Source organism: Squalius cephalus (assembly GCF_949319135.1).
Source record: "Squalius cephalus genome assembly, chromosome: 25".
Classification (NCBI taxonomy): domain Eukaryota; kingdom Metazoa; phylum Chordata; class Actinopteri; order Cypriniformes; family Leuciscidae; genus Squalius; species Squalius cephalus.
The window spans coordinates 14,126,411-14,146,992 of NC_137146.1; the positions used below are offsets into that span (position 1 = coordinate 14,126,411).

The following is a 20,582-nucleotide window of genomic DNA, read 5'->3' on the forward strand; positions in this document are numbered from 1 at the left end:
TACGGCTATTGATCCGGTGGTTTTACGTTGTTATTATTTTCTTATACACGCTATAACATCAAATAAATTTATTCTAACATTAGTTACAGGCCAAAATACGTCTATAAAGAAGAATTATTTACAGACCAAGAACCAAGCAAACATATAATAATATACAAAAGTAGAGAAAATAAAGTATTAGAAATAACAATAATGACAACATATATTCATTCCAATACTTATATTATAATATACTTATAATACTTACTCAAATATTTATTTTAAAATTAAATAACTCATTAGATTTAAATTATGTGGCTGACTAGAGATGATCAGATCCAGTCTATTTTTCCCCTAACACCAGTACTGAGGTTATTAATACACCTATTAAAGCTGCCACTGTTAAGACAAAACTGCTGCTCATTCAAAAACCTCTTATTCTAGATCACCTTAATCATGCTTTTAATATAGCAATATTTGTTCGGGATATTTAAATTGAATAAAGGATCTAAAAAACGTGTCACTGCATACTATCAAATGCCTTTGGACACTATTAAGAACCTGCATGTTTACCACACACATGGCTTGGTCTTTTTTTTTTTTTAAGGATTATGCTGTCTATCAAGCTTTGCTGTAAAAATAACATCTTAACTTTGCAAATATTGTTCTTGAAATTAGGTTTTAATAGGAAAGTCTTGTTGTGGTTGAAATGAAGCACAATTTTCAGAAAATAGAGCACACAAATGGTTTGATCCAAAAGGTTTTTATTTGTCATCACTGAAAGATGTTGACAATTTCTTTGTCAAGCCAAGGAATAATGTTTCCTTGAAAAATCATTGCATTTGATAGAAATGACACCAATCCTTCCACTGAGGATGGTGACCATCTTAAAATACAGGGCCAGTGCATTCCACTCAAAAGAGCCTTTCCCTTCACTTTGCGCTGACCTTTGCACAAGAGTGTGTGAAATGGTTTAATAATTATGTCCGGCAGAGAGACAGTGCGAGCCATTGACAGAATGGGTCACTCCTCAATCGTCATCAACTGTGGGTGTGATGGTTACCCCTCTCCTGATCTGCCCCCATCCGATCAAACTAGAGGAAGAGAGAGGTCAATGACTGTTCAAACTGCAATAATGAAATGTGGAAAAAATATGACGTTTGGAAGTCACAACATCAAATTGACCCTACTCATTTACTTCAAATCAAGTTCCTGGTCTCATTGTGCATGATTCACTGATGCACATTATTCCACAAAACAACAGGTCTTGAATTCAATTTTGCTCACCGCCAATGTTTCTCCACTCTGCGACTCAAGGCGATCTTCTCCCCCACCTCTGTGCACACAGGGTTAGTGAGCACAATCTTGGCCAAATCAGCTTTCACTGCACTAACACGGCCTCCTGTCGACAGCGAGCCGATGTTTACCATCAGCACCTCATTCTTCGACAGCTTCTGAACCTGTACGCCAAATCGATAAGAAAAATCAGAAATTGTAATAGCAGGTACAATAAAATCAGAATGTTTATAAAAAATAAATTAAATAAGTGATGTATTTAAATGTATTGCATACCATTCTATATATACACACACTATCATTCTTAAGTTCAGATAGTTCACCCAAAAATGAAAATTCTGTCATTAATTACTCACTCTCATGCTGCCCTTCGTTCATCTTCAGAACACAAATGAAGATCTTTTTGATGAAATCCGAGAGCTTTCTATCCCTCCATAGACAGCTACACAACTGACATTTTTAACACTCTGTTGCTTCAAAAAGTTCATAAAGAGATCGTAAAACTAATCCATATGAATCGAGTGATTTAGTCCAAATTTTCTGAAGAGACACGAGTGATTTATTTGATGAAAAGATTTAATTTAGTCTTTCATTCACATATAAACATTCATCAACTCACACATCAGTTGTGGTAAACAGAGGCTCAAACATGTTCGCTTGTCGAGCGAGAACCAATGAGGTTTGTTCTGCACGTCATAAGGTTTGGTTTGAGCTTCTGTTTATGTTCGCTGATCAATGTTTATATGTGAAAAGCCTAAATTCAATCTGTTCATTTGGACTAAACCTCTCAATTCATATGGATTAGTTTTACGATCTCTTTATTAGCTTTTTGAAACACCAGAGTGGTAGTTGCGTGGCTGTCAATGGAGGGACAGAATTCTCAGATTTCATTAAAATATCTTCATTTGTGTTTCGAAGATGAAAGTCTTATGAGTTTGGCACGACACGAGCTTGAGTAAATTATGACTTTTTTCATTTTTTGGTGAAATAATCCTTAAAAGAAGAATAGACTTGTTTGTTCACTTCGAAAAGTTACTTTAAATTTTAATAATATTTGACAATATTACTGTTTTACTATGTTTGATCAAATAAATGCAGCTTTGGTGCTTTAAAACACAAATATATTTGGTCTCATTCAAAATCCAGGACCTTGTGGAACAATCAGTGGAGATTTCGCTTTACCTTGGCTGCTTTCTTGTCACCCTCAGTGCGCACACCAAGCAGCCTTCTTAAAAGGAAGTAGGAGATCTCAAGCTCTGTGAAGATCTCAGGAAGAGCCCCCACAGCACCGAGGACCTGGCCCACCATACGATCCGCTCTGCACAGTGTAGGGTCGATCTTGGTGCCAACACCTGCAACAGAGAATGTGCATAGCAAATATTAAATCATCCACTTTAGTACAAAAGAAACAACAAACAATTAACAAATATTACATTATTTCAGTAATGTTCAAGTCTGCATACCAATAAGGCCACCAGGAGCAGCATACTGGAGGTCATTGTGTTCAGCGAATAGTGAGACAATTTTGGAGAAGATAGGTTTGCACATTAGTTTCCCTTCATGGTCCTTAGAAACAATACCTGGTCTGACCTCAATCTCCTGTCCAACCTTGAACAAAAATAAACAGAGGAGAACAGCATGAAAAGAGGAACAGGAATAGCAGCCGTAAAGCAGACAATGAAAGAGCTTCACAGAGTTTTTCAAATCAAATCTTAAAGGTTTTTAAGACATGCACAAATAAATACCGTATAAGCGGGGTAGGAAAATGTCTATGGTAACACACTAATCCATACAATTATTGTAAAGCCATGAAGCCCCTATTATGCCATTTTAAAAGTTATTAATTTTGTTTTGGAGGTCTTCTACAATAAGTTTACATACATCCAATGTAAAATACATCACCTCATTTCTCAAAGAGTCTGAAAACGGTTTGTTCAAAGATTCAGTCTCTCTAAACCCTCTTTTCCATGAGCCTACACTGCTCTGATTGGTCAGATGGCCTAGTCTATTGTGATTGGTCTACCGCTTACAGCTTGTTTCGGAAACTAAACGACTATTACAATATCTGAATTTCAGCTCCGGAGGCTTCCTTGGCACTTGATACACAGTGATACAAACAGTAACAATGGCATCGTTTTTTTCCCCGTACCAATTCCGTTCGCAGTCAGTCAATGAAGACAATAGGCTGGCATTATGCAAATATGTTACATTGTGACGTAGGTATGTAAAAGGAAGTGAAACTGGAATTGCTGACAACTCTTTTCAGCAGTTCAGAATCAATTCTTTCTTTTAGGATACCTATTTGTTGTACACTATGCACATTTTAAAACTTTGCAGACCTTTTACATTCACAAACAGCTATATTCACACTGCATGAAAGGCACTTTAAACAACTTTACTGTTCAAATACAGGTTGACAAAACCAAAAAAGATTTATAAAAAGATAAACCTCACATTTCAATCTTTAAACCATTTTCAAGAAAAGGGATGAGTTGAAATTACACACAAACACTTGCAAGTGTTAACATCTCAGGACAAGAACTAGCAAATCTGGTGCAGTCCATGAAGATGAGACGCATTATAGCGCTGCTTAAATTGGATCAAACAGGTCAAAAGTTACCTTCAGGACTCCTTTGAGGATACTTCCTCCAGCTACACCACCTTTCAGATCATCTACTTCACAGCCAGGCTTATTAACATCAAATGACCTGATTACTGTGGGAAAAACACAATCACTCATCTAAAATTTGACATTGAGCACAGGGAATCCTCTTTAGTAGCCTTCAAATTAAAACTGTCACTTACCAATAAGGCGAGGCTCAGAGATGAAGTCACGGACAGGCACGGGGATCTTATTTACAATGTACTCGCAGACAACCTCAATGTTGTACTTGAGCTGCGCTGAGATTGGGATGATTGGAGCTCCCTCTGCTACCGTTCCTGTAGGAAAAGAAATTAATGAAAGTTAAACCATCCAATTATAAAGCCATAGTTTACCCATCAGTCTGTACAATGCAATATAGAAGACACATAAGCTATGAATATATAGAGTAATAGAAAGGGTCCATGCTAAATGGATTGTTCACCCAATATTACCATTCTGTTATCATCTACTCACCCTGATGTGACTTGAATGCATTTTGATGCATTTTTTGGAGCCTGACAGATTCAGTCCCTAATCACTTTCATTATATGGAGTGGGGAAAAAATAACTTAAAATTAAAAATGTAAAAAAATCAGGGCTGTCAACGGTAACGTGTTAACGCATGCGATTAATTCAAAATCCTTAACTCGTTGAAATAATGTAACGCAAATTACTGAAGCATGTGAAATTGCATCATTAACGTAATCTACGTCAGGCAGTTAGATGATCTTAGAAGTCCAGGCTGATTAAATCAGAGATTCCGGCAATAGAGACTTGCCTTGCATTTTCAGTTAATCGCTTCCATTCCAGTGTGTTTCGCTTTAAAACACGAGCTCTGTCATATTCGGTGATTGTTTCTGAAGAGCGCGAGTCACTATGAAATACACATCACACTGTGTGCAATACAGACTGAACGTCACCTCTGTATGGCCAGATGATACGCAAACTACGTATCTCGGGCAGGATGAAGCAAACCAGCATCTTGCTAGTAATGCTTTGATGGATGCGAATTGTAATAAAGGCAAAGATGATTGCGGTGAAGTACAGAAGTGGTACAGTAAGCACGCGTGAGTCTGTAAAATTGATGCGCCAACAAACCATGTATGCGTTCTTGATGCACTGATCACACATTCATTGTATTTATACACATGGATCCGTGTACTGTAGTAGGTAAATGCAGTCAGGTTTTTTTGCATCTCCACGTAGTCCTGTTCATTATCGCAACATGTAAACAATCTCTTTGCTGTTTGTGCGCTGTTCACATTTTATACACGGAATTCTTTCTGAAAACGCCTTATATCATTTGGTCTTTGGTGTCCTTTTTTGTAAAGACACCTAAATTAGGTTAAAATAAGATCATACAAGTTTCAAACAATTTGAGGGTGAGTAAATTAAACATTTTCATTTTTGGATGAACTATCCCTTTTCAGTTTCAATCTTGGGAAAATGTAATCATTGTATTTGTCAGGTTTGAGGCATTAAATCTTTGAAAACATATGTATAATTAAAATCAAGTAAACAAGATATCCACAAGCAGAACTATATTACTGCTCTGTTTTCTTAGTTTTGTCTGTGAAAATAATCATTACTTTTGTACAGACAATGCTGTTTATAGAAGACTAGACTACATACACAAGCTTTCAATATTTTCGATATTATATATTAAAATATTCAGCAGCGCAACTGTTTTCAACATTGATAATAAATGTTTCTTGAGCAACAATTCAGCATAGAATAATTTCTGAAGGGTCATGTGACACTGAAGACTGGAGAAATGATGCTGAAAATTCAGCTTTGACATCACATGAATAAATTAAGTTTTAAAATATATTCAAATATAATAATATTTTATTATATTTAATATTGAATATAAAATATTTTAAATTTGAATAATATTTCACAATATTACAGGTTTACTGTATTTTTGATCAAATAAAAGCAGTCGATGTGAGCATAAGAGACTTCAATCAAAAACATTTAAAAAAAATCATACCCACCCCAAACTTTTCAACGGTTGCATACATGTACAAAGATTTCTGAAACTTTTATGGTTTCCTGTTTGGCTACTAGCAAATTATGAAAATTTCAGAAGAGCATCGAGCTAAAACACTTACCCTGCACAAAAGCCAGGATCTGTTCATACTGCTCTTTGGCCTGACTCTCTTTCACCAAGTCGATTTTATTCTGCAGAATCAGTATGTGCTTGAGCTTCATGATCTCAATGGCTGCCAAATGCTCTGACGTCTGTGGCTGAGGGCATGACTCATTGCCAGCTGAAAGAGTAAAAAAGATCTTTAGCTACTCTTACAACATAAGGATGTGGTCATTACTTGCAAGACAAAAAACGCTAAAGGTTACGAGGTAAATACTCACCAATTAAGAGTAGAGCAGCATCCATTACGGCGGCACCGTTTAACATGGTGGCCATCAAGATGTCGTGACCCGGGCAATCCACAAATGAGACATGTCTAAAAAGAATGATATAAACTGAATATAAAGACTGAATTCAGAAGTGTTGAAGAAAAACAAAACAAAAACAAAAACCACCAAAAAAAAAAAACCCTAGCCAAACTGTCAATACACATGGTAAAGATATAATACAGATTACTATATTACATGTATTGCCTTTTGGAATCACCTGAAACCCTCCGAAACTGGCAGATTTGAAGAAAATTACCAATAATTGTTTGGCTAATAAATAAATGATGGACTGTTATGAACATATTACCAACATTTTATCATGTAAGCTTTATGGCACGCCTCAATCAAGGGAATTTTTAGTTATTTATAGTGTTATTATTAATTAGCGAGTCCACGAATGGCATGGGTATGCAGAGCATTAGCAGCTAATATGGACCGCACACCCCTGGTATTTGTGTGCCAGTACACCTAGAACTAGTACACTTACCAAGGCTGCTTTTAATCAAAAATACAGAAAAACAGTAATATTGTAAAATATCATCAAACTTTTTCCTATTTGAATATATTTTAAAAATGTAACTTATTCCTGTGATGTCAAAGCTGAATTTATTTACCATCATTACTCAAGTCTTCATTGTCACATGATCCTTCAGAAATCATTCTAATATGCTGATTTGGTGCTCGAGTAACATTTCTTATTGTTATCAATGTTGAAAACAGTTGTGCCGTTTAATATTTTTGTGGAAATGGAGATACTTTTTTCAGTATTCTTTAAACAATGTTCAATGAGCAGAATTTATTTGCATTAATTATAATTATTTACTACATTTATTAAAGCATTGATTAAATAGAAATCTTTTGCATCATCATACATGTCTTCACTGTCACTTTTGATCCTTGATTAATAGAAGTATTTATTTCTCTCTCTTTTTTTAAATCTTACCACAAATGTTGGTTTCATCGTTCCCACAAAAATGTTAGGCAACAAAAACTGTTATGTATATTAGAAAACATACCGAACTAATTTGAAGTTGCCTTTGGTGCCAGGAATGTCTGTGAGGAACTCATCAGGTGTGCTGCTGCCACATGACCTGTAACACTCTGGTCGTGGACAACTTGGATCATCCAATTTATACACCTAGATAAGGGATTCAGTGCAAAAGATATAAACTTCAAGCAAACAAACATGACAAAAAATATCAAACCCTCAGTAATAAATAATTCACATTTCTTCATAAGAAATTACTTGTAACAGCCTCGCTTTGAGGGGAAAAATTCCCTCTCCATAAAAAACGAAAGCTGTAATTTGTTGTTGCAAGCTTAAATTGAATCAAATAATTGCTATTTCTAGCTTCTGACTCAGAGTGTAGCTTGCAATAACTAGATATTTGAAATCAAACAATGTTGTTACCTTAGCATTAGCATAACCCAACTTGATTGTAATGTTTCTCTCCAGCTCATTTTTGAATCTGACAGTGTGAACTCCAGAGATCGCTTTCACCACTGTTGATTTTCCATGGGCTACATGACCAATAGTTCCTAAAGACAAACACATAGGTATAAATAAAGCCAGCATGAAACGGAAGCTGCAATCATCTTTTCATCCCTATTGCGACCGAGTGAAAACGACTTCTCGACCCAAGAAAAATTGTAGGGGGACATTATTTTGTCCATTGTGAATTGATTGGATTGTTGTGGTTTGCTATTGCTGTGATGTCATGTGAGTGACAGGTTGTCCCGCCCTCGCATCAGTAAACACATATATTTTGATTAAAGATTAAAAGAGCACATGAATTAAAAAAAGGTGAACAGATAAATTATTTATAATAAATACTGCAATATTCCATAAACTATCCATTTTGATTTCATGGTGACATTAACTTTAATATGAAACCTGGATTTGGATCATATGGGACTGTTTGTATAGAGAAAACAGTTCAAAGAAATCTCACCTATGTTTATTGTGGCTTGTCTGCTGATGATCTCTTGGGACAGAGGAGTCAGTTTGCTCACATCCTATAAAGCAAAACAGATCCGTTAAAGCTAATCAAACAAATTGCCAAAAAAAACATAATATGGCAAACTGTCTTAAGTGTAACCTAACATAAAATTATAATAAAAAAATATCAGTATTGACAAGTGCATCAAAACATTCAAATCAATCAAGTCATGGGCGACAACCACCAAAAATAAATACTTGACTTTTTTTACTTCCAAAACTTGTAACAGCCTCTCTAAGAGAGAGAAAAAGTTTTCCCCCCTAAAACAAGAGAAGCTGTAATTTGCTGTTGCAAGCTTAAATTGAATCAAATAATTGCTATTGCTAGCTTTTGATTCAGAGTGTAGCTTGCAATAATTATTTTAGAGCTTTATTGTATTATTTAAGTCACAGTTTCAAAAATAATCATTGTGTTAATTTCAAGGAATACATGTTAATAAAGTTTGGGATGATCTACTGTCGAGCACATTACATTGAGACACCGGTGAATAATTAGCTTGGGAGTATGAAAGATTAGCACATGACCAAAGTAGAACATGACAGGAAATATATTAAACAGAATGACATTTGGGTAATGACAACCGGCAGTGGTTTCACGACATTTTTATATATGTAACTTATATGTATATATCCGTAATTTCTACACGGGGTCCTTCTCCATCCCAGAATGAATCATGTGCTGAGTTTTCACCGGCACAGCTAACAAGCACGCCTGCCTTCATCAGAGAGCACAAGAGCACTGAACTCGAACTGGCGATGGCGCCAGTACACCTTGAACCTTTTATATTACTCTATATAACAAAATATGAAGACTTACTAGTGTACTGAGGTCTTGTTTAGAAAGATGAGGCTGACCCAACGTTGTTCCAGACTCGTCGCCCGCCATCTTGAAAGAAAAGGAATGAGAGTATGATCAAGCAAACGCCTGACCGTTTTTACAAATACATGTGTGCCATAAATTTATAAACTGTCTAATTATTTTGTAGTGTTGTATGTATGCATATAGATAATGTTATACTTTTCCCTATTACACGGCAGAACACCAAAAAATAAGGTAAATAATTAAAACGCATCTATCGAACAGCGTCCTGTAAGCATGGGATGATGCAATCAGTTTCTAGAAAAGGCCAGTAAATCCCAAGAAGGAGAAAACAGACCGGAAATGGCATCCTATCTTATAATTAGCATAAACAAACTTAAAATACCAAACATATCCAACAACATAATTTATCTAATCTGTAATTAACATGAAGAAAACTTGAACACACGTTGGACTGATGGGGATGAAACCTGGGTCCGTCTTCGGGTTATGACGTCACACGTTTTGTAGTTTTGACAGTCCTGTCACTACTAGTGACAAGCACCAAAGAGTTGAGGCCAAAAGTGATGTCCTGTCCTAAGAAAATTGACATCTTCACCCTTTATTCAAATATAATTTTTTTGTTGTTGTTGTTGTTGAAGATTTTGTTAGCATATTGAGTAGTTATGCTTGGAGGCAATTGTTTTATTTGTGGCAATGTAATGAAACGTAACAAATTGTACATTTCAGTTGTGCATGTTTTGTGTATTGTTTGGCTCCACAGTCATAAAAAGAAATTATGAACACATGCAAAAACAACACACACACACACACACACACACACACACACACACACACACACACAGACCTATCTATCTTTCTATCTATAAAACAGGAGGTTTCACACGCTCAAACTTCCTTACCTCTTAATTCATAAGGAAAGTAGAACTTCAATCATAATATAGGCTATGTCATGATTTATGTTCTCATAGCAATTGTAATGTCTGAGACGGTGAACTAAAACATTTTGTACATGTAGGCAGAAAATATTGACACAAACTCCAATATTTCCGTCCGACCGACAAATGATCGGGAAATGACGTCAGTGCAGACAATAATATGGCGTCTACGAACGCAGTGGAGGCTATAGACAAACAACATTTAGCAATTCAGGCCAAATAACACTGGTTTATTGTCACCTAAAGACGCCAATGGGCAGCATGTTTCCGTCGATAATGAGATTTCATATTTAATTTCTCTGGTCTTTGTCTAATAGCAGCACTCCATGTCCGAAGGACCTCGGGCTCCCTGGTCGAAGCGGGGTTGCGTGGAGTCGCATCGCCGAGGTAAAACCCTGCTGGAATTGTTTTATTGTACACACGCAGCGTTGTCCTGCTTAATAACCTGCTCGTTTTATCTTACCGTAGCCGAAAACATCAGAATTGTTTAATATGTCGTGGGCTGACATTCGTTGGGACGTGTCAGCGGTAATTACTGGCTGTGCCTCTGATATTGACCCAGTGAGCTCCCTAGATAGACAGCATGTTTGGGAATCATATGCATGTAAAGCGACTCAGTGACTATAAATGCTGCCTAGATAGACAGATCATTAGGTTTCAAGACACCGTTAGTGTCTGTATCCAGTCGTTTTCAGATACTTTTTTATTTTATTTTTAGAATTAAAAAAAACTGAAATCAAACATGTCATGCAGAATTCATAATACATGCTTTTCTGTGAATCAGCCAAGCGTTGTTTTTGTATCTCGTTTACTGAGTGAGGATCTGAACACGAGGTCATTGAAGTTGAAAAGAATATAAAACCACGTTGAGTGTAATGTAAGGTTGAACACTGGTAAAGCAGGCCCATTTGTCATTAAGATAAGGTGACTGTAAACATTCATTACATTTTCCCCTAAACACAGAGAAGTTTACCACAGCGACAGTCAAAACAAGGTAAACTGATAAAAAACTAAATGTATTTATAAATTAAAACTGTATAAATCAGGGGTCTCCAACCTTTTTTCATTTGAGAGCTTCTTTTTACAATCGAAAGTTGCCGAGAGCTACTCATGTTATACTTAAATCTCTTAAATAATGTATCATAATTCTTATTAACAACTATCTAAACTGTTTTACACCTGTAAGACCAACGTCAGAGAAAAGAACAGAATCAGAGAAAATACAGTTCTTTATGGGAAACAGTACTTTGTATATTATACTGTGATTATACGTGTTTGAGACCCCTGGTATTGTATAGGCCTAAATTAAAACCCAGAGGCATCCTGGTGGTTACTGGAAAATGGATTGATTGTTTTATCATATGACACACAGATGTCACATTGGAGTTTGATACACTACCTTTCGGCTGTATTTGATAAAAAAAATAACAAAAAATACTGTAAAAACTGTAATATTGTGAAATATTATAACTGTTTTCTGTTTTAGTATCTTAAAATGTAATTCATTCCTATGGTGACAGCTGAATTTTCAGCATCATTACTCCAGACTTCAGTGTCACATGATCCTTCAGAAATCATTCTAATTTGCTGATTTGGTGCTCAAGTAAAATCTCTTATTAATATCTGTAGAGATGTACCGATGTATCGGCCGCCGTATTTATCGGACGATTTTTGATCAGTTTAAAACCATCGGCTATAGCATGGAAAAGGCTGATAACAAACTGATGGTTTATTAATTAACTGCATGAAGGCACTGAGTTGTATACTGTCTGTTGCATAATCCAACGTTTTTCTCTTGGTAAAATAATTAAATACTTGCTAAAACAAAATGAAATCTGTACAAAATACAGCAGGGCTCAACAATAAGGACTGTTCGGGGCCAACGTGAACGACGCTTGACGAAACTGTCACTGTCCCGATCAGGCCAGTGCTGCATCTTCACAAAAGTTTGTTCATTGCACGTGTTTTAAACCTTGCGAATTTAAATATTCAAGTGCAAGAAGATACCAAGGAGAACTCAATTCTACCAAAGTCCCTTTTAAGGCAAGTCATTTCACTCGGCGGCCATCTTTGAAACTCCTCTTGGGCAGCTATTTCCGTCATGCAAGTGCAGCTCATATCTATTTGAATGGGGTAATTCTCCAAAGCTGTTCACTAAGCTTACGATTAAATTTCATATTTGAAATCACCAATGAAATCTAACAACAATCTCATAAATGTGGTCTCTTATGTTAAAATAACGTCTTATGTTTTTTTCAGGCTGGACCAGCCAATGTGCTTAAGCGTGTGTCTCAGAACACTGACTGTTTCTATAGCAACTGGAGCTTCTAATGGCAGCTGCAGTGACACGATGACTTTATCATTCAGTGAATAGGCTATTTATTTAGAAGGCGGGATTTATAAAAAAAAAATCCATTCATTGTAATATGAATGCACTGTCTTTCTATATATAAAGTCTTTGATTCTACTCACTGTGTGAAGTTTTGTGCCCGCAAATCCAAAGCATGCGCCCGGAAAGCAGTGTTTTAGACAGCGCGCAAATACTGAATTGAGTTCTTTCACTTTTTCTAATTTACACAAAATTATATCAAAATGGCCATTTTAGTGAGCATCCTTGTAAACATTGCCAGTTGTGTCTTAAATGAATGTTGAGAAATAAAATGCTTGTGTACCAGTATATTGAATCCGTGCAGATCTTAAAGTGACAGCAGCCTAATATTCCTGCGTCTGTTTTAATATTAATCAAAAGACAAAAAACACTACTCTTGACTAAATAACTTTAATAAGGATTAATGTATGTTTAATTTATACAAGAATATATTTTACATTTGATTTACTTTATTTTTGTTCTCGTAAACCACTCTTAGACCTAACTGAAAAGTAGTTTATTTCATATGCATCTTTTGAATTTTAAATGGATCCAATCCATGTTCAATAGAAATTATTTGATGATGCAGCAATAAACTAGCTAGTATACATTAATGCATGCTTTTTTGAACTTTGCTAATTTAAAACATGATCGAAACACTAATCTATTTTAATGACAGATGTTCAAATAAGAGAGCAAGCGACAAATATCGGTATCGCAATCAGCCAATAGTTGGTTAAAATCGATATTGGTCGAAAAAATTATAATTCCTATCGGTGCTTCCCTGATTAATTATCAGTTTTGAAAACTGTTGATTTTTGTGGAAACGTGATAAATATTTTTCACAATTCTTTGATTAGAAATGATTTATTTGAAATATAACTTTTTTTTTGTCACATTATAAATGTCTTTACTAGCAATTTTGATCTTTTTTTTGTCCTTTCTGAATAAAAGTGTTAATTTATATTATAATAATATAATAAAAATAATCGTATTTAGCTCAAACTTTTGAACGGTAGTCAATTTAAAGTCATATTTTAACAAATTCTGGGAAATTCCAAATTTTGTGGCCAAATGGATGCAGTTAGTTTTGAATTGGACATTAGTTTTCTTTCGTCTGATCTGTCGACTGACTGCATGTGAATGTAACTTGCACTGTCTAATACAACAGTCCCTCACATTACATATAGGCACTTACTCAACCGTAAAAATAATAATCAGATGTTGCTCAGTGTCTAATGAACATTTGGTAATAATAATGGTTCAATTAAAGCAATAAGCCATATCAAGTCATAGTTTACACATAATGAATTTAGGACAGCTAAGGGGCTGTTTATTGTTGTCTATTTTCCATCATCTGGATGTCATCTCTTTTTAGAGCAGGGCAAGTACAAGCAGAGGAAATGTGAACGTCCCTTCATCGCTGTGAAGCCGACCGTTGGCCAGGAGGCCTCTAAAAGGTAAGTCACAAAGTCATCACCCTCTGCTTTTCTCCAAGCCACCTTACCAGTATGTCTTTAAGTGTTTCTCACCTCATTTTTATATTCAAAATAATGGTTAAACAATACAAGGCTTCTGTTGTGCACAATTATGGTCCATTTTCAATGTGCAAGCAGGGATATTTTGTTAAAAGTATTCTGTCATCTTCTACCTCCATTTATGCCTCAAGTAATTGTCTCCTGTTTGCACACAGTGGGACATTCAGTTGTTGGTGCATCTTTAGCATTTCAGTCTGTTGGTGATTTTCTCGTAATTTTAATGATTGGGGCTTGTTCGGTTTGTCATTTAGGTGAATATCTTCAGAATTTAATTTCCTACGGACACAGAGGTACTATCCTCTGATTGGCTCGGACACCCCCCTGTGACATGCCCGTGGCCAATCAGAGGTGAGTGTGCTGTGTGTGTATGTGTGCAGTAGAGGGGGGGAGTGTGTGGGGGAGCTTTGAGAGAGTTTGGCTTTCAGCAGCAGAAACTGAAGTGCTGAGGTGTGAAAGTTCTTGAAGTCCTTCCAGAGGCTTTATTAAAGTCTGGCATGTTTTTATACCATCTATTATTCACTAAACTACAATTAGTTCTGATGATTTGGCTGATGAAGAACTTGAGGAAGTGCTGTTTAGTTCAACAAGCACTTAATTAAAGATTTGCATCATTTTATCTTGTATTAAATGGATAGTTCACTCAAAGATTTAAGCAGCTGCTCAAAAGTTTAGGGTCGGTAAGATTTTAAAAAAGAAAATATTTTGAACAGTCTCTTATGCTCACCTGCATTTATTTGATTAAAATGACTATAATAACTGTTTTCTATTTTATTGTATTTTTAAAAATATTCCTGTAATGACAAAGCTATATTTTCAGCATCATTACTCAAGTCTTCAGTGCCCCATGATCCTTCAGAAATCATTTTAATATGCTGATTTGGTGCTCAAGAAACATTTCTTATTAGTATCAATGATAAAAACAGTTGTGCTGCTTAAAATGTTTGTGGAAACTGACACATTTTTTCAGCATTCTTTGAGAAAAGTACAAAAGAACAGAATTCACTTTAAATAGAAATCGTTTGTCAATGTTATAAATGTCATTTCTGTCAATTTTGATCAATTTAATGTGTGCTTGCTGAATAAAAGTGTTCATTTCTTTTTCTTTTTATATGTTATTGACCCCAAAACGCAGTCATTCCAAACCTTTGACTTTTTTTCTTCTGTTTTTGTCTATGCAAAGAAATGTGGTCCAAAGCAACAAAATATCTTCTTTTGTGTTCCACGGGGTCAGTAATTGATAACAGAAAATTTATTTTGGGTGAACTATCCTTTTTTCAGGCCTTTACCATTGTGTTGATTGATATTGAACTCTGAGACGAGACTTGTGTCTATAAAATACTTGAGAGAAAATGGTAAATGTCTGTCTCTTCATCACAGTTATGGTCCTCCCAACCTTGCAGAGACGACCTGCTAAATTGGGACATATCGACTTGCCTTGACGTGTCATTTATAAGCTTGTTTGTGTCTCTGCAGGTGCCTAATGGCGGGGGATGTGGAGGTGTACCTCTCCCAAGTGCATGATGGCAGCGTGTCGTCGGGCTTCCGAGCCTTGTATGAGGAGCGACTGCTGCTCGATGTCACTCTTCTCATCGAGGAGCACCACTTCCAGGCGCACAAGGCTCTGTTAGCGACGCAGAGCGACTATTTCCGGGTCATGTTCACGGCTGATATGCGGGAACGTGACCAGGATAAGATTCACATGAAGGGGTTGACGGCAGCCGGGTTTGGTCACGTCCTTCGCTTCATGTATTATGGTTCATTAGAGTTAAGCATGATCACGGTGCAAGAGATCCTGCAGGCTGCCATGTACGTGCAACTCACAGAGGCTGTAGAGTTCTGCTGCTCCTTCCTACTGGCCAAGATCTGCTTAGAGAATTGTGCTGAGGTCATGCGCTTGCTGGAAGACTTCAGCGTCGGCGTGGAAGGCGTGCAGGAGCAGCTTGATGCGTTTCTGCTGGAGAACTTTGTGCCCCTGATGGCGCGACCGGACTTCCTGTCCTATTTGAGCTTGGAGAAGTTGATGGCTTATCTGGATAGTGACCAACTGAGTCGATTTCCGGAAATTGAGCTGTATGAGGCAGTGCAGGCATGGCTGAGACATGACCGGCGACGATGGAGACATACGGATGCGGTGGTGCAGAACCTGCGCTTTTGCCTCATGACTCCTGCCAATATCTTTGAGAAGGTAACAATGCTTCCTTGTTTATTATGTGTTTAGGGGTCAGTGACAAGTAAGAAAAAGGAAAAAATCATTTGAAAATCAAATTCATGACTATAATTATGTTTTTGGAGAGTTGTACCACATGACACTTTACAACCTAAATTTACTTGTTAATATCTTTGAGAAGGTAACAATGCTTCCTTGTTTATTATGTGTTTAGGGGTCAGTGACAAGTAAGAAAAAGAAAAAAATCATTTGAAAATCGAATTCATGAATATCTTTACGTTTTTGGAGAGTTGTACCACATGACACTTTACAACCTAAATTTACTTGTTAATATCTTTGAGAAGGTAACAATGCTTCCTTGTTTATTGTGTGTTTAGGGGTCAGTGACAAGTAAGAAAAAGAAAAAAAATCATTTGAAAATCGAATTCATGAATATCATTATGTTTTTGGCGAGTTGTACCACATGACACTTTACAACCTAAAATTACTTGTCGTTAATTATGCAGTTTTTTAAGAAACATTTCATGAAGATCTGCAGAGGTCCTCTCTATGATATAATTTCCTGTTTTGTTTAATTCTGTATGACTTTTTGTTTGATGAACAGAACTTTTTTAAATTGTAATGCACAGTAAGCTTATACAGAATACTTTTTATATTTTTAAATTTTCTTTATAAAAATGGCATTAAATTGCATTAAAAACATGATTCAAATCATTGTACATTACCGTTTACAAGTTTGGGGTCAGTACAATATATATATTTCTATTCATCAAAGAATCCTGAAATAAAAGTATTACGGTTTCCACAAACATTTTAATCAGAACAACATTAATAATAAGAATAAGAAATGTTTTTTGAACTCCCAAATCAGCATATTAGAATGATTTCTGAAGGATCATGTGACACTGAAGACTGGAGTAATGATGCTGAAAATTCAGCTTTGCATCACAGGAATAAATTACATTTTAAAATCTATTCAAATAGAAAACAATTATTTTAATTTATATTAATATTTCACAATATTAATGTTTTTATTGTATTTTTGATTGCATAAATTCAGCTTTAGTAAGCAAAAGAGCTTTCAAAACCATTTAAAAAAAATCTTAACGACCCCAAACTTTTGAACGATGGTAGGGATGAACCGATATGAAAATATTGGCCGATACCGATAACTGATAATTTTTTTAATTTGAAAGCCGATAACTGATGTCATTGACCCTTATGTGTTTTTTTTCATCCTTGCATAGGTGAAGACATCAGAGTTCTACCGTTATTCCCGCCAACTGAGACTAGAAGTAGACCAGGCGCTCAGCTACTTCCATCAGGTGAATGAACAACCGCTGGCAGAAACCAAGTCCAACCGCATCAGATCCGTGAGACCCCAGACTGCTGTATTCCGCGGAATGATCGGCCACAGCATGGTCAATAGTAAGATCCTCCTCCTGCACCGGCCCAAAGTGTGGTGGGAACTAGAAGGCCCCCAGGTACCGCTCCGCCCCGATTGCCTGGCCATCGTCAACAACTTCGCTTTCCTGTTGGGTGGTGAAGAGTTAGGCCCGGACGGAGAGTTCCACGCTTCTTCTAAGGTCTACCGCTACGATCCCAGACAGAACTCCTGGCTACGCATGGCCGACATGTCCGTTCCCAGATCAGAGTTTGCCGTCGGCGTCATCGGGAAGTATATTTATGCCGTTGCAGGTCGCACTCGCGACGAGACGTTTTATTCTACGGAACGTTATGACATTGTTGAGGACAAGTGGGAGTTTGTAGATCCTTACCCTGTAAACAAGTACGGCCACGAAGGCACTGTGCTCAACGGGAAGCTGTATATCACTGGCGGCATCACCTCCTCTTCCACCTCAAAACAAGTGTGCGTCTTTGACCCGGGACGGGAAGGAACGTCGGATCATCGTACGCGGCGCACGCCGATCCTCACCAACTGCTGGGAGAACAAGTCAAAAATGAACTACGCTCGTTGCTTCCATAAGATGATCTCCCACAATGGGAAGCTGTACGTCTTCGGCGGGGTGTGTGTGATACTGCGTGCCTCTTTCGAATCCCAGGGCTGCCCGTCGACAGAAGTTTATGACCCAGACACCGACGAGTGGACTATTTTGGCTTCAATGCCTATAGGACGCAGTGGGCATGGAGTGGCAGTGTTGGACAAACAGATCATGGTGCTCGGGGGACTTTGCTACAACGGTCATTACAGCGACTCTATCCTCACATTTGACCCCGAGGAGAACAAATGGAAAGAGGACGAGTATCCTAGGATGCCTTGCAAACTGGACGGACTGCAAGTGTGTAGTTTGCACTTCCCAGAATACGTTCTGGAACATGTGAGACGCTGCAGCTGAGTCTTTGTACTTTCAAGACAGTTTAGGAGACAAACGTTTACAGGTGTGACAAGTAATACTAATACTGTTGAAGCTTTTAAACTGTAGGCCAGTGCTTATTTAAGAAGAAAAAAAAATCCTTTTTAGGCTTTCATTGTAGAAAGGAAGGTTTGTTATTTGTACTAAGCATTGGCGTTCTCATAAAAATCGGATACAGATGACCTTTTTGCTCATACGTCTGACTCATTGCACTGTAATCATCCTGTAGAGCACATAATACTCTTCATGTTTCACCACATTGTCTTCTCTGTGACGTTCTTCTATATCCCTTCATTCTGTTCACAGGAAGTCATGTTTTATGTGTGCTTATTCCACGACAAGTAGTCTGGTACGTCTAGGAGTGGTTAGAAAAATGCAAAGGAGACTAAATGAAGTAGAGGAACTCATGAAGAAATTAAAAAACTTCCCAGTCCCCTTTTTTTCTTTCACGTTTACTAAGAATTATCTAAGAATGCATTTGTGCTGATACTAGTGATGTTGTAGTGGATCTTGACGATAATGACTGTAATGATTGTAATCTTGACGGTGACGTTGACAAGCATTGCACTCGAATAAGGGCATATATTACTGCTCTACAATAACACCGGTCCTCCACTGCTGACTGCACAGGGAGAAAAGGGGACAGCAGAGATTAGGGGACGCGTAGTTCCTACTTCTCCGACCTTTATTAGTTGTGCTTATGCTTATTTTTAACTTATTTATTAAAACGGCAAAGCCTTGCCTTGATCCAATTCATGTAATGTAAGGAACTACTTTCTATGTATGTGTGTGTGTGTGTGTGTGTGTGTGTGTGTCTCACATTTTGTTTCACCAGCAAAGGGCTAAAGCACATATGCATCTTGTGTTTAATGTCAAAAGAAACACTAATAGCAGTTCTATGAGTTTAGGCTTTCATTAGGTATTAATATCAGTTGCAGTAAAAGGGATTATTCATCAATTACTCACCCTCGATGTCATTCCAAATCTTTTTAAATGTCTTTTTTTGTTTTTCTGTGCTATGAAATTTAGTGGGACCCAAAACATGTTTTTGGACTCCATTGGTTTTCACTGCATGGTCAAAAACATCATCTTTTGCGTTCTACAGAAAAGAAAGATTTGGAACGACATAAATGTGAGTAAATGATGACAGAAACTTTTTTTTTTTTTGGTGAACTATCCCTTTAAGCCAGATCTTGAAGGTGTTTGGCAATATGTCATTTACTATTATGGACCCTACATGTGATGCTGTGTTTCCTCAGAGTTCCTGGTTGGTTTGTACTTCCTCAAACACTAACTTTGACCTTTTGTCTCTGCCGTGTGACATTTCTCATCCAAAATTCATGTTATTTTCATGTACATATAGATGCCAAACTGTGGTCTGTAAGGGTCAAACTGTAATAATCAGACACAGCGGTAGATTATAACCTTGTCTTGTTATTTTTTTCAGTAGAATAACAGACAATTATTCCACTATAATAATAATAATAATCCATAGCCCTGTATCTTGTTCTTGAGAGGAGTATAATCAGATTGCTAACTTGTTTACCAAAATCTGGTGGTTCACTGGTATTTGAAGACTTTGTAATTAATTTCCAGAAATAAATGTTCAAACTGTTCAGCTCTCTGGGTTTTCTAATTGAATACAATCACCTGCTGTGCTGATGTGTTTAACGTGTATTTAAGACGCTGTCTTCTCTAGATATCAGCATCTTATCCTGTGGGTTTATCACTGTAAGAGGATCTATCAGCAGGGTGTGTGCTGCAACCCTAAGCCGGTTCTTCAGCTCGTGTGTCGCCATGTTTGACAGAATTGTGCGCTATATTGAGAAAAATGCATTCCTGCAGCTCAAAAAAAGCATAGTGCTGCTAGCAATGCCACAGTCATGGGTTCGATTACCATGGAATACATGAACTGATAAAAATGTATACCCTCAATTCAATGTAAGTCGCTTTGGATAGTTAAAAGAAACTTTATGCATTTGGCAGACAGGGGTATTTTTGGTCATGTGTCTTGGTACTTTTTAAGTAGGCCTACTC

At 36.9% G+C, this 20,582-nt stretch overlaps 2 protein-coding genes across 6 annotated transcripts; one reads left to right on the top strand and one right to left on the bottom strand.

The window, feature by feature from the left end:
• Nucleotides 1-726: 726 nt before the first annotated feature.
• eif2s3 (eukaryotic translation initiation factor 2, subunit 3 gamma) lies at nucleotides 727-10,669 on the bottom strand. Of its 4 annotated transcripts, none has more exons than XM_079862979.1 (13): nucleotides 10,338-10,669; nucleotides 9,157-9,225; nucleotides 8,293-8,356; nucleotides 7,752-7,879; nucleotides 7,357-7,478; nucleotides 6,293-6,387; nucleotides 6,034-6,192; nucleotides 4,081-4,215; nucleotides 3,896-3,990; nucleotides 2,739-2,883; nucleotides 2,458-2,627; nucleotides 1,267-1,439; nucleotides 727-1,073 (listed from the first exon to the last, which is right to left on the bottom strand). In XM_079862979.1, exons 2-13 carry the CDS (start codon nucleotides 9,223-9,225, stop codon nucleotides 1,010-1,012), a joined length of 1,419 nt encoding a protein of 472 aa, XP_079719105.1. In that variant the 5' UTR covers nucleotides 10,338-10,669; the 3' UTR covers nucleotides 727-1,009. The 4 variants fall into 4 exon arrangements, with proteins under 4 accessions (XP_079719105.1, XP_079719103.1, XP_079719104.1 ...); XM_079862977.1 differs by having other exon boundaries at nucleotides 10,561-10,668; XM_079862978.1 differs by lacking the exon at nucleotides 10,338-10,669 and adding an exon at nucleotides 9,608-9,730.
• klhl15 (kelch-like family member 15) lies at nucleotides 10,350-19,662 on the top strand. Of its 2 annotated transcripts, none has more exons than XM_079862975.1 (4): nucleotides 10,350-10,484; nucleotides 13,844-13,925; nucleotides 15,477-16,188; nucleotides 17,418-19,662. In XM_079862975.1, the coding sequence occupies exons 1-4, from the start codon at nucleotides 10,424-10,426 to the stop codon at nucleotides 18,525-18,527; spliced, it is 1,965 nt and encodes a 654-aa protein (XP_079719101.1). In that variant the 5' UTR covers nucleotides 10,350-10,423; the 3' UTR covers nucleotides 18,528-19,662. The 2 variants fall into 2 exon arrangements, with proteins under 2 accessions (XP_079719101.1, XP_079719102.1); XM_079862976.1 differs by lacking the exon at nucleotides 10,350-10,484 and adding an exon at nucleotides 14,255-14,351.
• Nucleotides 19,663-20,582: the final 920 nt, after the last annotated feature.